The 13,633-nt window shown below is 48.8% G+C and overlaps 1 protein-coding gene across 1 annotated transcript in view; it reads left to right on the top strand.

Moving 5' to 3' along the window:
* The window catches only part of PTPRN2 (protein tyrosine phosphatase receptor type N2), a 577,019-nt gene that overhangs the window by 71,634 nt on the left and 491,752 nt on the right, over positions 1 to 13,633 (top strand). The window contains exon 5 of the mRNA XM_064575623.1: positions 9,174 to 9,333. Coding sequence (XP_064431693.1) covers positions 9,174 to 9,333 — 160 coding nt within the window. The remainder of the gene's footprint in view (positions 1 to 9,173; positions 9,334 to 13,633) is intronic.

Raw genomic sequence — 13,633 nt, forward strand, 5'->3', positions numbered from 1 at the left:
AGGGGTGCAGGATGCGTTGGCGTGACCCTCGAGCCAGGTGCCGTCCTCACGACAGACATCCCAGTGGCCCTTCCCCTCCCTTTCCCAAGACCTTTGGAAAGCCCTGCATCTTCAGAACCTTGGCCGAAAGCAGAAAAGTCAAGATTTCTCATTTCCCAGTAAGAATTTATGTTCACGTTAGTACAAAAAGCAGAATTCAGTCGTGAAAGTTTTCCTGTTGCCAGAAATAGCAACCTCTACTGAGCAGCGACATGTCATTTCATCCTCACTACACGCACTGAGGGGTTCCTAAAGCCTGTCCTGTTCTTGGAGGGAAGGGAACTGAGACACGGGCAAGTTGGAACTCAGTCCAAAGACAGACCACAGGGAGCCACTTGGGTTTGTCTCATTCTTCAGCCATGGTGCCAGATTCTTCAAGTTTATGGAATGTGAAAAGGGCCTTCCCCAAAGGCTTAGGGAAGTTTGGGAGGCCCATTCTTTCCCCCCTAAGAGAGAGACTATTCTGAAACTTTAGATAGAAAAATCTCAGTGACACAAAAACATAGGTATCTGCCTTAAGCTGGTGTTCCTCTAATAAGTGAAGCGGCTAAGCCACCAAGAATTTCATTTCCAAATCCAGTGAGAGTGAGTGAGTGAACACACCCAAGGGACTTGGACACACTGAAAACACAGTTCGCCATGTTAGCTCTCTCACCGGCTGGACTATGAGTTTCTTGAGGGTAGGAAACATGTCCTTCTACTTCTTGTGTCTAGCTTTTCTACCTTAAATATAAAGGTTCTATACTGAAACAAAACACCACCTCTTTTCATGTGGACAAAGATCATGCATAGGAAATTCATATGGAAAATTCCAGTCTCAAATATGAATCTTATCAAAGATGATACCTTATCTTTGTTTTTTTTAATAAGGTGTATCCTTTCTACACCTCCTTTGTCAGAAAACATGCCATTATAGTCTGTGAGTGTGTGTAAGACTTCTCTGCAAGAAAAAACAACCAAAAACCAAAGCCAGGCTGTCTCGGATTCCGTTTTTGTTTTGGATGATTGCCTACTCTGCACTGGTCTTTACAGCTGGACATTTCAGTGCCGTCCAGTGCTTCTTCCTTCCGAGTGAAGATTTGACTTGACTAACCATGAAGCGCACTATCCCAGATAACCTTGAACTCCACTGTGAGCACAGACTAACTCCTTATATGGCTGGGGTGAGAAAGACCAGAGCATGGTATCACCCAAAGACCAGCATTTGCACACCAGGTGAGGCTGCTGAACAGACCCCTGGATGACTGCCTTCCTCCCAGCATCAATATTGTCATTTTTTAAGATTGCCAGTTCTATTATGAAAGATGATACCTTATCTTTGTTTTTTTTAATAAGTGAGATTAAAAGTTTAAAAAGATTCATATTTGAGATTGGAATTTTCCATATGAATTTCCTATGCATGATCTTTGTCCACATGAAAAGTATTTTTTGTATTTTTCTGTTTTGTTTCAGTATAGAACCTTTATATTTAAGGCTAGTAACTTTTCATTTATCCTATTTTGTAGAAATATTTTTTCAGTCTGTACCATGGATGACACTCGGTACAGTTGCTAATGAAAACAGAGTTCTCTTAGCCGTCTCTAGGCTGGATTTTTAATTTCTGTCTTTGACAGGGTTGAACCTAAGTAAACCACTCATCCCAGCTCTAAAAGCAGAGCCCCATTTCGGAAAGCCTTGATGGGATATTCCCAGATTCCTGTGCCTCCTACTCCTGGCTCTGGCCTCTGAGGGATGGGAGTTCCTGGTCTGCACAAGTAGGTCCCCGCGTCCTCAGGCTGAGACTGGGGTTCTCCAGTGGGATTCACCCCAGCTTAGAGGGCAGAGCGGATCAGGATGGCAGTGGGACCTGGGCAGAGTGTCTGATCCCATGACCCCCTCCCTGCTCCCTCCTATTGATCTGGTGGTTCTCCACGGTTATCCCTGTCGCTCCCCTCAGTCCTGTGTGCCTCTGTAAATAGCGTCCTGTTCAAGTACTCAGACCTCCTACTTCCGCATGTTTCCTGTTGGCACTCTGCCTGGTGGACCATCTCAGCATCCAGGACAGGGGTACATGGCCCTGGTGTCGTCCTGGCTTTGTCCCTCCCTGAGGCTGGGGTCACGGTTAGACTGTCATCAGGGTACGGACAGTGGTTTTCCCTCTTTTCACAAAATTTCTGCAAAACTTTCTTTAGCACTGAAATTATCTATTTCCTGGTGTACATATTTTTTATAATCTTCCTTTGAGGTATATCTCCTAGCACTTTCATTGTCTTCCAAGACTATTGGTCAAATGTGCTCACAGTTTTTATTGTGTGAAATTGAGGCATTTATATTTTTACAGAGAACGGTCATCCTTTTCATAAGGATTTCCAAGTTTGTTAACGTGGTGTGATGTTTAGAATTGTATTATAATTTTAAAAAACCGTTCAGTGTACATATACTTGTTAGTCTTGTCATTTTAATGTATTTATTTATTTTTAAATGAGGCACTGTTCACTTTTTTTTAAGTTTCAGAGGTAGAATTCAGTGATTCATCAGTTGCATAAAACACCCAGTGTTCATTACATCAAGTGCCCTCCTTAATGTCCATCACCCAGTTACCCCATCTCCCACCCAGCTCCCCTCCAGCAACCCTCAGTTTGTGCCCTATTTTTAACATGATTTTTAAAATTAATTATCTTTGGATTTTCTTATTTCTACTATCCTTAGACCTATTGTTTTTTCTTCTTTTTTTAGACCTATTTTTAAAATATTTTATTTGTTATATTGAGAGAGAGAGAGCATGAGCAGGGAGAGAGGCAGAGGGAGAGGGAGAAGCAGGCTCCCCGCTGAGCAGGGAGCCCGATGCGGAACTCGATCTCCAGACCCTGAGATCATGACCTGAGCCGAAGTCAGATGCTTAACCCACTGAGCCACCCAGGTGCCCTAGACCTATTTTTTTAAAAAAACTTCTTGAATGGAATGTTTTGTTCATGTTTTTATTCATTCATTTTTTAAAAGTAATGAAGTTACACAAGTCTGTGCATTAGATTTTGAGCATAGATTTGGCACCATCCTGTGATTGACTGGCTGATATCAGTCAGAAATGTTCTATATTTTCTGTAATAGTAATTTTATACCCTTTGGAAACAGTAAGGGTCCAGTTTTTCATATATGTGTTGTTTTTAAACTTTAAATTGCTGCCTAGTTTTATTTCATTTTAGTCAGACGTGACCTGTTCAGTTTTTACCTTCTGGAAATTTTGAGGTTTTTCTCTGTGGCCTTTTTTGTATGATCTTGTTACTGATATTCAATGGATACTTTAAAAAGATATTGTATCCACTATTTGCAAGGTACAGATTTTTATACATAGTTTATAATTTTATATGGTTTGTAATATGTCCTTAATTACATTTTGACTTATTGAAATTTCTTAGAAACTGTTTCTGTAAATTTTCCTTTTGTCATTAATATATTTTGCCTTAAACATTTTGAGGCTCTGACATCGGGCACATAAGAGTTGCTGGGTCACATCTTTCTTGGTGATTGCTGTACCCACGGTCACTTCCAAAGGGTGCCTTGGTTGCCTTTAATGCTTTTGTCTTGGATTCCATTTTTCTAAAATTAGTACTGCCATTCTTGTGTTCTCTCTTTTTATTTGCTGCCTAACGAATCTGGCTGTCCTTCGAAATTTCACCCCTTGGACTGTCTCTATTTCACATGCAGCTTTCCTGAGCAATGTTAGGTGGCACTTTTTACGGCCGGACATCTCAGTGAGGCCCTGGTGTCTCTGCTCACTTCCTTTTCCTCTGTGGAGTGTGACTGGTTCGCTTTTGTTGCCTTTAGTGTTTGTAACTCTGATTTTACATTCACTTTGTAACCATCACCTTTTGGGTGTGCAGATATTCTTAGAGTGCAGGTTTATGTCATTGTGAAGAAGTCGGTGTCCTCCGATCGCCCCATTTGGGATAAGGACATTATTACGCTTCTGCCTTCTTTCCCCCGGCGCCTCCCCAGATGCAGCTTCTGGCCCGGAGACTGCCGGCACCTGGCATGGGCCTCTCAGGAGGTTGACATTTGGTCAATATTTGTTGAATCAGTGAAGGATGCTTTTGAATTGTTATATGGGCAGCTACACCAACCGAGAATCCTTCCTCGCTTTCTTCACCCACAGGGCAGATGCAGTCTACATATGCTCTATTGAGCATTCTGTACTTGACCGATTCGTAAGTATCCACAATTGGCCAGAGCGACACTTGGCACGCTTCGTACAAGACAGCTGACCTTTAGAGAGATTAACTTACCCAGATGAGGTTAGAATCGTCTTCAGGGTGCCCAGCCCTGCTCTTGTCCTGACCAGAGCAAGCACTGCGTGTGAAAGCCAGAACGTGGGCACAGCAGTGCTGCAATCCTCCACGTAAGGGACAGAGGGGAAGCAGGAGGGGCCCCTGAGAACTGAAGCCTGCCCTTTGTTGACGCTCTGAGAGCAGGAGGCCAGCCGTGCGTCCGGGGCTCCGGTGAGTTCACATGGGCTTGTGCCCAGGAGCATCGTGTCAGGTGGCTTTGAAGGGTGTATGTGCAGAGCAAACTGTTGTTACGTACGGTTACCGTTACTGAGCAGGGAATGAGAACCAGGCTCACTGTGTGCTCTCTGTAAAGATTTTGTTCCCAGTTCGGGTTTTTCTCCCTTTAGCAAATTGGGTGACAACCGAAAGCATCTCATATTATTTGGAGCTAGAAGCTCAGTACATGCAAGTGGAAAAGAGAGTAGTAAAGTCCTACACATAAAACATTTTTAGTGTTTTTGAAGTGGAAAATATGTACTTAAAGGTTTTGACCTACTTCAAACTGAATGACAGGCGAAAGTCCATTTGCCTGTTCACTGCTCCAGTGCTGCCCGAGAAACGGATGACCGTGCTCATCACCCTAACATCTTAGGGCGTCACAAACAAACAAGATGAACAAGACAATTTGGAGGCACTTTTGTGAGGTTAACAATTAGTGTCGAGAAAAGACAATCTACCGGTGAAGTAAACTGACCTCCTTTAAAATACACCCAGACCCCACAGAACACGGGATTTCATCCATTCAGTGTTGGTCCAGGAAACTCGAGCCGTGGTTGGAGATCGAAGGACCGTGAAGTCCTTATCATTGGCACACATGTGAGGTCCGATTTGGTGTAGCTTGAAAAGGCATTAGAAATAAAAACCGGACAACTTTATTGACAAGATAATTAAACACAGATAAGATTTTCTGTAAGTCCCAGCTTTTATGAAATACATACAAATACCACACCTAACAGTAGTGATCCATTCTTGAAAATCAGACTTCCTACATGAAAAAACTAGCTGGGATCCTGTTTTGCATTACTTAGAGTGGGAATTCTGTAATGATTTACATACCCACCTAAAACCCCAGTAATTTCCTGAAGTGTGTCAAAATCACACTAAAGACCCTCATATAAGTAACAAACCATCATGTTTATATAAACTATTTAAGATACTGTTGCCTGGTCACTAAAAGTAATTATGGTTATTGCAAATTGAGCATTTTATTTACAGTAACCCAGCCTGACGCAGCCTACAAGACATAGACACAGACCAGACGCACACAGAGACGCACACACAGACATACCCAGAAACACACACACACATGGGACCCTGAGTGTGGGAAACCCCATGTCCCTCCATTTATGGCTTTTTCTAAGGCCTCACCGCTGTGCTTGGGGAACTGAGGGCCCGGCCCTCCTGTTGGCACATCGAAACACTTCATTTCTAGAATTATCATGAAACTTTACCGTAGTTGGTACACTTGTAAGCAAAAGTGAAAATCCTTTCTCTCTCTCAAATAATTAATTAATTAAAAAAAAGTGAAAATCAAATGATTGCTTAAAAGCAAAGTCTCTCCAGATAAAAAAATCAGCACAGAAAGGATGGGAAGAAATGAAAACCAGCGGATGAGTCCATGCCCCTCATGTGCGCTGTTTTTCTAAACCTCATACTAACATCGGGTAAGCTGTGCCATCTTTCTAGCAGTCTGGGATATTTTTGTTCAACATCAAGGGTATTTCTGGCAGGTAATTAAAAAAATACAAATTTTAAAACCCAGTATTTACTTACATGAAGGTCAAATGCATTTAGTATGCGAAAAAGCCCACCCACATATATTTCTATGTAAATGTCAGAGCTATAATTGCTTACAATTATTTATTATTCAAAAATCAGCTGCTACATTTATGAACATCCACTACGGAGAGCACAATTTGAGGTTTTATAGAGTTGCCATAGGAAACCTGTCCAGTTCTTTCTACACAAACAGTATTTGTGGTTGTCAAAGAGGCCTAACAGAGACTGGGAGAATTGTGTTTTACATAACTTAAAAACTCATTTTCCTTAAAAAAAAAAGGAAATAAGACATTTTTCTTTCAATTTAGTCCATAATTTGATCACCCCCACTACACCACAATTAATCAGCTTTGTTATCCTGAACTCACTTTCACTGATAACAGTTTTTAGATTTCACAGGAAAAGTGTCACTTAACAGGTTAATCATGTGAAATGCTAACGTTTTAGGCTAACTCTGCATTAACCCGGAATTTAATGGATGTATCTGAGTCATTCATTCAGTCCACACGTCTCTTTCAATGCTGAGTTAGGCTCTGTAAGTTCTGGGGTTGGAGCCGAGAACAAGAATATAGAGGAACGTGATCCCTACACTCAAGCGGCTTACATTCTAGTGAAAGGCTATCTAGCAACAAAAAGCACATAGTGAATAAAGAAGGTAATTTCAGCTAGTGATAAGCGCTCTGAAGACCATATTTTAGGGTGATCTAATAAACAATGACTGGAGCACACCTCCGATTGGATGGTTGGGGAAGGCGCCTCTAAGCTACGAGGTGAATGAATGGCCAGGGAAGTAGGATGTGATTGGAGCTTTTACCCGTAAGCGATGGGACCTGGGGCAGTTTTTCCAGAGGCCCCCATGGCTTCCGGGCGCCCACGCCTGACTGCAGGCGACCCAGATGAGGCAGCAGTGCAGGTGGGAGACGTGGATGGATACAGGGCGTGTTTCTGGGTCAGCTGAAGGAGTGTGTGGATGTGCGGGTAAGGAGGAGAGAGAAGAAAGGGTAACGGTGAAGCCTGTGGTCTACGGCCAGATTGGCGTTTGGTGCCTTGTCACCTGCAGAGATGTATGGTCAGTGGGCAGAGTAGGGCCAGCCGTGGACAGCACGGCGAAGGAGAAAAAATAAACTGAGAGGAGAACTTGTGAAGAGATGGTTTGGGAAGTTCTCAGCCTCTCTAGATTGCACGGGATGCCAGGATTAGGAATTCACTGTTAGGCAAGCCCTTCTCAGGGATCCAGAGGTCAGAGTGTTTAGTAACACAGAGGGGTCTCTGCACAGAGTCTTGCTGTGTGGCTTCCTGCCCCATTTAGGATGCACTTGGCCCTTTGGGGACGGGTGATATGCACACAGCAGAGATGTCCGTGGGCTGGGAAGCTCTGGTCAGTGCATCCAGGCTGCGAGAGGGGTGGCCACAGAGCTCAGCTCTTCACAGCCAGGGTAATGAGGAAAGGGAGCTGATCCAGACAGGAGGCCACTGAGGGACAGGATGAGTTCCAGTGTCTATGTCCCGGCACCTGTTGAGACCCGTGGCCCTGACCACCTGCTGGTAGCTGGCCACCAGCCGCTCCCTCTGTGCCTCTGGTTTGGGCCAAACATCTGGCTTCAGAACCACTTCCATCTCGCCGCCCGGTGGAAAACAGAAAGTATCTTATCTGTCATTCCAGCTTCCAGCCCATCTGCCTGGGGCTTTCTGGTCGTGAAGGTGCCACAATGTGGAAGCGTATGGCACTGCCTTAGTTTCCCACTGTGACCGATCACAGACTTAGTGGCTTCCACAGTTCCGTGGGCCAGAAGCTCCACCTGGGCCTCACTGAGCTAAAGCCCAGGTGTCGCAGGGCCGGCCCCTTCTCGAGGGCCAGGCTGGGAATGTCCTCCCTTTTGCGTTCTCTGGCTGGTGGCCTGTCCTCCCTCGGGGCTGGAGGGCTTCCTCCATGACATCACTTGGACACCCCCTCCACCTCCTCGTCCTCTTTTAAGGACCCGGGATCCCACTGGGCCACCGGGGGACCCAGGATCATCTCCCTGTCTCAGGGTCGGCTGACTATGGACCTCATGCCTCCCGCCACCTGCCTGCCCCCGAGCCCTGACCCTGGAGCCCAGCACGTTCACAGGGTGTGGGAGTTGGGAGTGGTGTCTCTGGTCACTCTCCGCCACGAGCACCAACCCACTGCCCGGGGTCTCCCTACCTCACTCCTGTAGAGGTGCCTCAGAACAGTTGTGCGTATGGGGTGTTTGCTGAGGCTTTGGGAGGTGGTGGGACCTGGGAGGGCTTCTTCTCCTCTATGGGGCTGTACCCCCATTACTGTGTGATGTCCACCTGCCCCATTTGTAGCGAGGTCCGCCCTCGGTCTGGCTCCTGCCCCGTTTGCAGTGAGGTCCGCCCTCGGTCCGGCTCCTGCCCCGTTTGCAGCGAGGTCCGCCCTCGGTCCGGCTCCTGCCCCGTTTGCAGCAAGGTCCGCCCTCGGTCCGGCTGCCTCCACCTCCGCTCCCGCTGGTGGCCAGGGCTCTGCGTGAGCCTGTCCTCGCTCAGACCTCACACCTGTGCTTGGTTCTTTGTTCCACCTTTGCCTCCTCTGCCCGCACCCCGCCCCCACCGTTCCACTTCCTTGACCTCAGACCCCTTTCAGGTAGACCTCTTGTGCCCCCGGCCGCTGTGTACCCCTGCTCTCTGCTTCTCAGATTCTTGTTGGACTTGCAGTAAGTCCTGGCTGTTCCACGTCTGTGTGTTAGCTTGTCTCCCACCCTGGGGGCTCAGAGGGGCCACGCTGAGGACATCTCCAGGCCTGATCCTCTCTAGGGGTCACTCATCAGGTCCCCACAATGGCTCTGAGGCACGTCAGAGCACCAGGCTCAGGGAGATGGGTGAGAGACTCAAGCCCGTGGCTGATGTGCGCCAAGGAGGCAGGACCTCACCCTCTGGCAACGAGGCCTGTGTCCTTGCTCGGTCACCGAGGCCGTCCACGTGCGTTTCTCTCGCCTGAAGCAGATGCCCAGGCGGCTAATCAACGTGAACAAACGTGGGACAGGCTCATGGTTTTCTCTGGCTTTTCAGGAGCTCAAAGCTGAGTGTGGATAAGGAAAGGAGGTATAGTCTGGAGGATGACAGCGCTCTGGCCGAGGCTGTTCAGCGCTACCTGCCCTACCTGGAGGCCCTGTCGTGGGCTGCTCCGAACCCGCGCCCCAGGACAAGGCACGACAGACCATCTGCTCAGGTGACCCTTGCAGCTCTCTCTGTGGGCTGGGCATGTCTTACTGCTGCATGCAGTTTCCTCTGTGTGCCCACGCAGGCCGACCTCGCAAGTCCTGGGCCCCTCCTGGTTTCTCTCCTGCATCCCACGCGGGTCCGGCTGCATGCAGAGAAGGGCCCTGGCTCACCAGTCGCACACGCACGCTCACCAGTCCAGCACCATCAGAGCCAGGGGCCGTCACGCATCCCAGGAACGGGGTCTGGGCAATTGTTGAAGTCCAGGGTGATTGTGGGCATGCTGGTATTTGGCAGCCCCGCACACACTTCTTTTTTAGTTATGTCCACTGGGATTTGACGTATGTCCCTTTCCACGACTGATGTGTGGCTTACAAACGTCCTCTTCCTCTGAGGCCCTGCTGGGGCTTCATCAGAAGATGGTTGTGGCTCTAGGAAATATGGGGGAAGCAGCGTGGGTCCCTTCTTTGGTTATTTTCCTGTCGGGAAGCCACTGAAATCACGGAAGCCCACTGTGGGCTGGGATCCCGGGAGCGCCCCCACACATTTCTTTAGAGGGCTCACTGCTGATGAGGCTGCAGAGTTGCCTTCGCGTGGGAGTGGACTTTGAGTCGGTACAGAGCCAGGTGCATGTTTTCCTGGGTGCTGCGACCCTGCAAGTTAGGTGTGGGCTGGGAGCTCCCCCACAATCACGTTTCCACCCTGCATCGTGCGAGTGTGTTTGCCCAGCCCTTGGCATCTGCCCTGATGGTGGAGGTCTTCTTCAGTCCTCACAGGTGAGCCCCTAGCGGGAGAGAGTAACATCATGCCGGGAGGGCCCCCACGCTGCGCTTGGCCCAAGCCCACTCTGGCCTGGACCGCTGGCCGGCTTCTCAGTGCAGACCTTAACCCTGGAGGAGCTCACTGAACACTTTTTTTTAAATGTTAAGATTTTTTACTCATTCGCTGATACTGTCTAAGCACTTTCTATGAGCCGGACACTCAGCTGGATGCTGTGGGGTGAAAGATGGGATTGTCACGGTGTCACGGACCTGTTCCTGGGGGAATTGGCAGTGGGCAGACGTGGTAGGTGAGGTGCTGGATTCAGAACCAGTCCCACCAGTGCTGTGTGTCCTTGAGGAAGCTGCTCAGCATCTCTGTCCCGGGGTCCCTGGCTGTGAAGTTGGGTCATTGTGAGGATTAAGCAAGACAGTGCACATCGAGCTTTCAGGGAAGGCCTCAATTAATAGTAGTTATTACTTCTCATCCTAAATAGTCTTCACACACAGTGAAAGTAGGTCAGGAGTCTGGAAACCTCTGCTGCTTGTTGGTGGAGTCCCGGTCTCCGGAGGAGAACCGAGGACACAGCTGTGCTCTGACCGGGTTCCGTCTGGGCTCCAGCACTGCACGGCCCCACGGCCCCAGTCTCACCTGTATACCCCTTCCACCACACCCTGGAAAACCAGCATCGCCCCCAGTCCTGAAGATGGGTAATTCAAGTACATGTAAGCCTGAAAGCATCGCTTCGTCTGCCTCCTTTGTCCTCTGATGTGTCTTTATCAAAAGGGACACGAGGCTTCCTGCTCAGCCTTGGCTTCTGCTGTGGGTTTCTGGGCTTCCGTAATGGAGACATTGCCTCGAGTCCCTGCGTGTTGGACCCAGAGCAGGTTGTGGAGGAGGGAAGGGAAGAGAGTCGTTAAAATTTCCCAAGACTCGGAAGACTCAGAAGATGCTGAATGAAGGAACCAGCTGGAATTTCTCTGTGAAGCGGTTCACCATGTTCCCCTAAGTCCGGTGACTTCTCAGCTGGCTGCCAAAACAGAGAAGGAAGGCGGGCAGGTTCCAGGGCAGCGGCCCACCTCTGTCCCGCAGGGCGCTGGCAAAGCCTCATCAGCTGTCCCCCTTGGTGCAGTGGGAGCCTCGGCGTTCATTCTGAATCCGGCACCATGTTTCCCCTTCAGTGTGGTCATCACTCCCTTAGCCCTGCACTAAAATGAGAGAGTCAAGTTTAGAACAGAATTTGCTCCCTGGACGTGGAGGGGCACGGAAGCACCTGGATTCGCAGCCATCGTGCTGTGCTCTCAGCACCCTGCTGTCAGTAACCCGAGAGCATGATGTCAGGATCAGAAATCACCTGCATCAACCATGGAGCCTTGTGAAGTGGGACTTCTGGGACTCCCGCGGCCCGTGCTGGGAGTGTTGAGAGGGATTGTGGCTGTGCGGTGGGAGGGGGCTGATAGCAGCGTCTGGGGGCTCTTGGGTGGTCCCAGGGCATGACCTCAGGTGGTGAATAACTCTGCCACATCCGCCCCCGTGGATCCCGTCAGGCCTGAGGTGGTGGTGTGGGGTGTGTGAGCGTGAGGCTTCCTTACGCTGGCCAGTAGGATTTGCTGCAGTGTCCTTCCCGCCCTCCTCCCGTACCCTGTGATTCTACCACTGAGCGTCTGGACACACACCCTGGGATTGCTCTTAAGGCAGCCTTCCCTTTCTGGAAGAAAGCGTGACTGCTGTCTTTGCATGGACCTGAATTCCTTCGAGAGCCTATGGCTGAGATGTGGGGCCATCGCCTCTGACTCTGCCCTAGGGCCGCTGGAGGCAGAGGGAGAGGTGGTATCCATCCTGCCTGCACCCCGTTCCAGAAGAGCCAAGTGGGAGAGAGGGGCTGTCACTGGCCTCACCACACATTGCATCCATTTGACCCCCTGCCAAGCTTGGCTTCCATGGTCCTTAAACACCCACCCAGTGGGAGGGCCATCCTCCGTAGCTTGTCTGGGCACTGTCCCTCACAGATGTCCCAGTCTGGATCATGGGTTCTGCGGCCATGCTACCACATGGCCACTTTACCACCACAGTCACAAGGATTATTCAGGAAATGAGCACTTAGAGAAGAAAAGAAAATGAGCACTTGGTGGCATTTTTGGCTTAGGCTTTTTTCTTCTGTGTTGGGATAGATGCTTCTCACTATTAAAAAATGCACTAAAACCTAGAACTTGTTATTTTCTCTGTCCAGTGTCCTCTCTCTAATGAACAAAGCCTGGATCAAGCAAAAGAAGGCCATAATCAGATGTTACTGCAGCCACTGTGGACACTTTTTTGCCACAGAAGCACAGCCAGCCACGGCGTTGAGCAGTGTTTTCTGATCTCCACCCCTCTCAAGTGATGAAAATCTAAGTTGGAAATTTAAGCTTTATACACCCACGACCTTTCAAGGTGCAACCAATTTCCAATGAATTATTTTATAAATCATCTTTTTCTGTGTACCTTCAAAAATCTCCTCTAGCATAGGCTAGAGAAACATTGTGAATTTATTACCTTTAGAGGCTTGACTACAAATTACTTCCTGACAGAAGCCAGGGGGAGTCAAACAGCCTTGCAGCTCTGATGCAAGCTTGAGCTCTTCTCAGTCAGTGTCATCGTTCCCCGTGTGTTGTCTGTCAGGGGTGGAGGCAGCTCCTGTTTCTCCTGATCATGGCAGCATTGGTTAAATGTCCTTGTTGTCACTATGGAGAACACAGGAAACTCTCAACTTACACTATGCTGTTGAGATTAAAACTGAAATTCATCACCTAGAAATGCTGTGAATTAACTGATTTATTTTGGAAACGTTGTCTCAGCATTTTTCATGTTCAACAGGCTGCACTAGGTGCCGCGGTTAGAAAGGTAAACCCAGGGGGCACCTGGGTGGCGCAGTCGTTAAGCGTCTGCCTTCGGCTCAGGTCATGATCCCAGGGTCCTGGGATCGAGTCCCACATCGGGCTCCCTGCTCCAGGGGAAGCCTGCTTCTCCCTCTCCCACTCCCCCTGCTTGTGTTCCCTCTCTCTGTCAAAAAACAAATAAAATCTTTAAAAAAAAAAAGGTAAACCCGAGTCCTGCTGTTGGGACCTCACAAGTCCTCCCAGGTAAGGAAGACACACAGATGCAGTTAAGGATGGAGGAGCACTGCACTGCAGGGAATGCTCAAAATAAAGGAGGCCCGTGAACCAGACAGCAAGTGAGTCAGCGAGGGTTTCTCGGGTCGGGTACTGGAGGAGCATCTAGAAGTCACCAGGTGGCCTCAGCGTGCAGAGTGTCAGGAGACCACCCCAGTCCCACCTAAACAGCATGAACAGGCCAGGTGAGCTACCAGTCCTAGCTTTTAGAAAACCCTTTGGATTGCTGATGATAACAAAGAAACTCAAATGGATTGAATTCCAGAAAGTAATGAGGTCATTCTAGGGGAGAAGAGGCCCCACTCCTTTCATACAGGCTGCAGCAGCAGGAGGGGAACCAGCTGTAGGAGGGATGCAAGAGCATGGCCCCAACTTTAAGGAGCCATGGACCGTGCATGGGGA

Source organism: Mirounga angustirostris, unplaced genomic scaffold, assembly GCF_029215605.1.
Source record: "Mirounga angustirostris isolate CCGP_5_RB_7025 unplaced genomic scaffold, mMirAng1.0.hap1 SCAF_12, whole genome shotgun sequence".
NCBI classification, from domain to species: Eukaryota; Metazoa; Chordata; class Mammalia; order Carnivora; family Phocidae; genus Mirounga; species Mirounga angustirostris.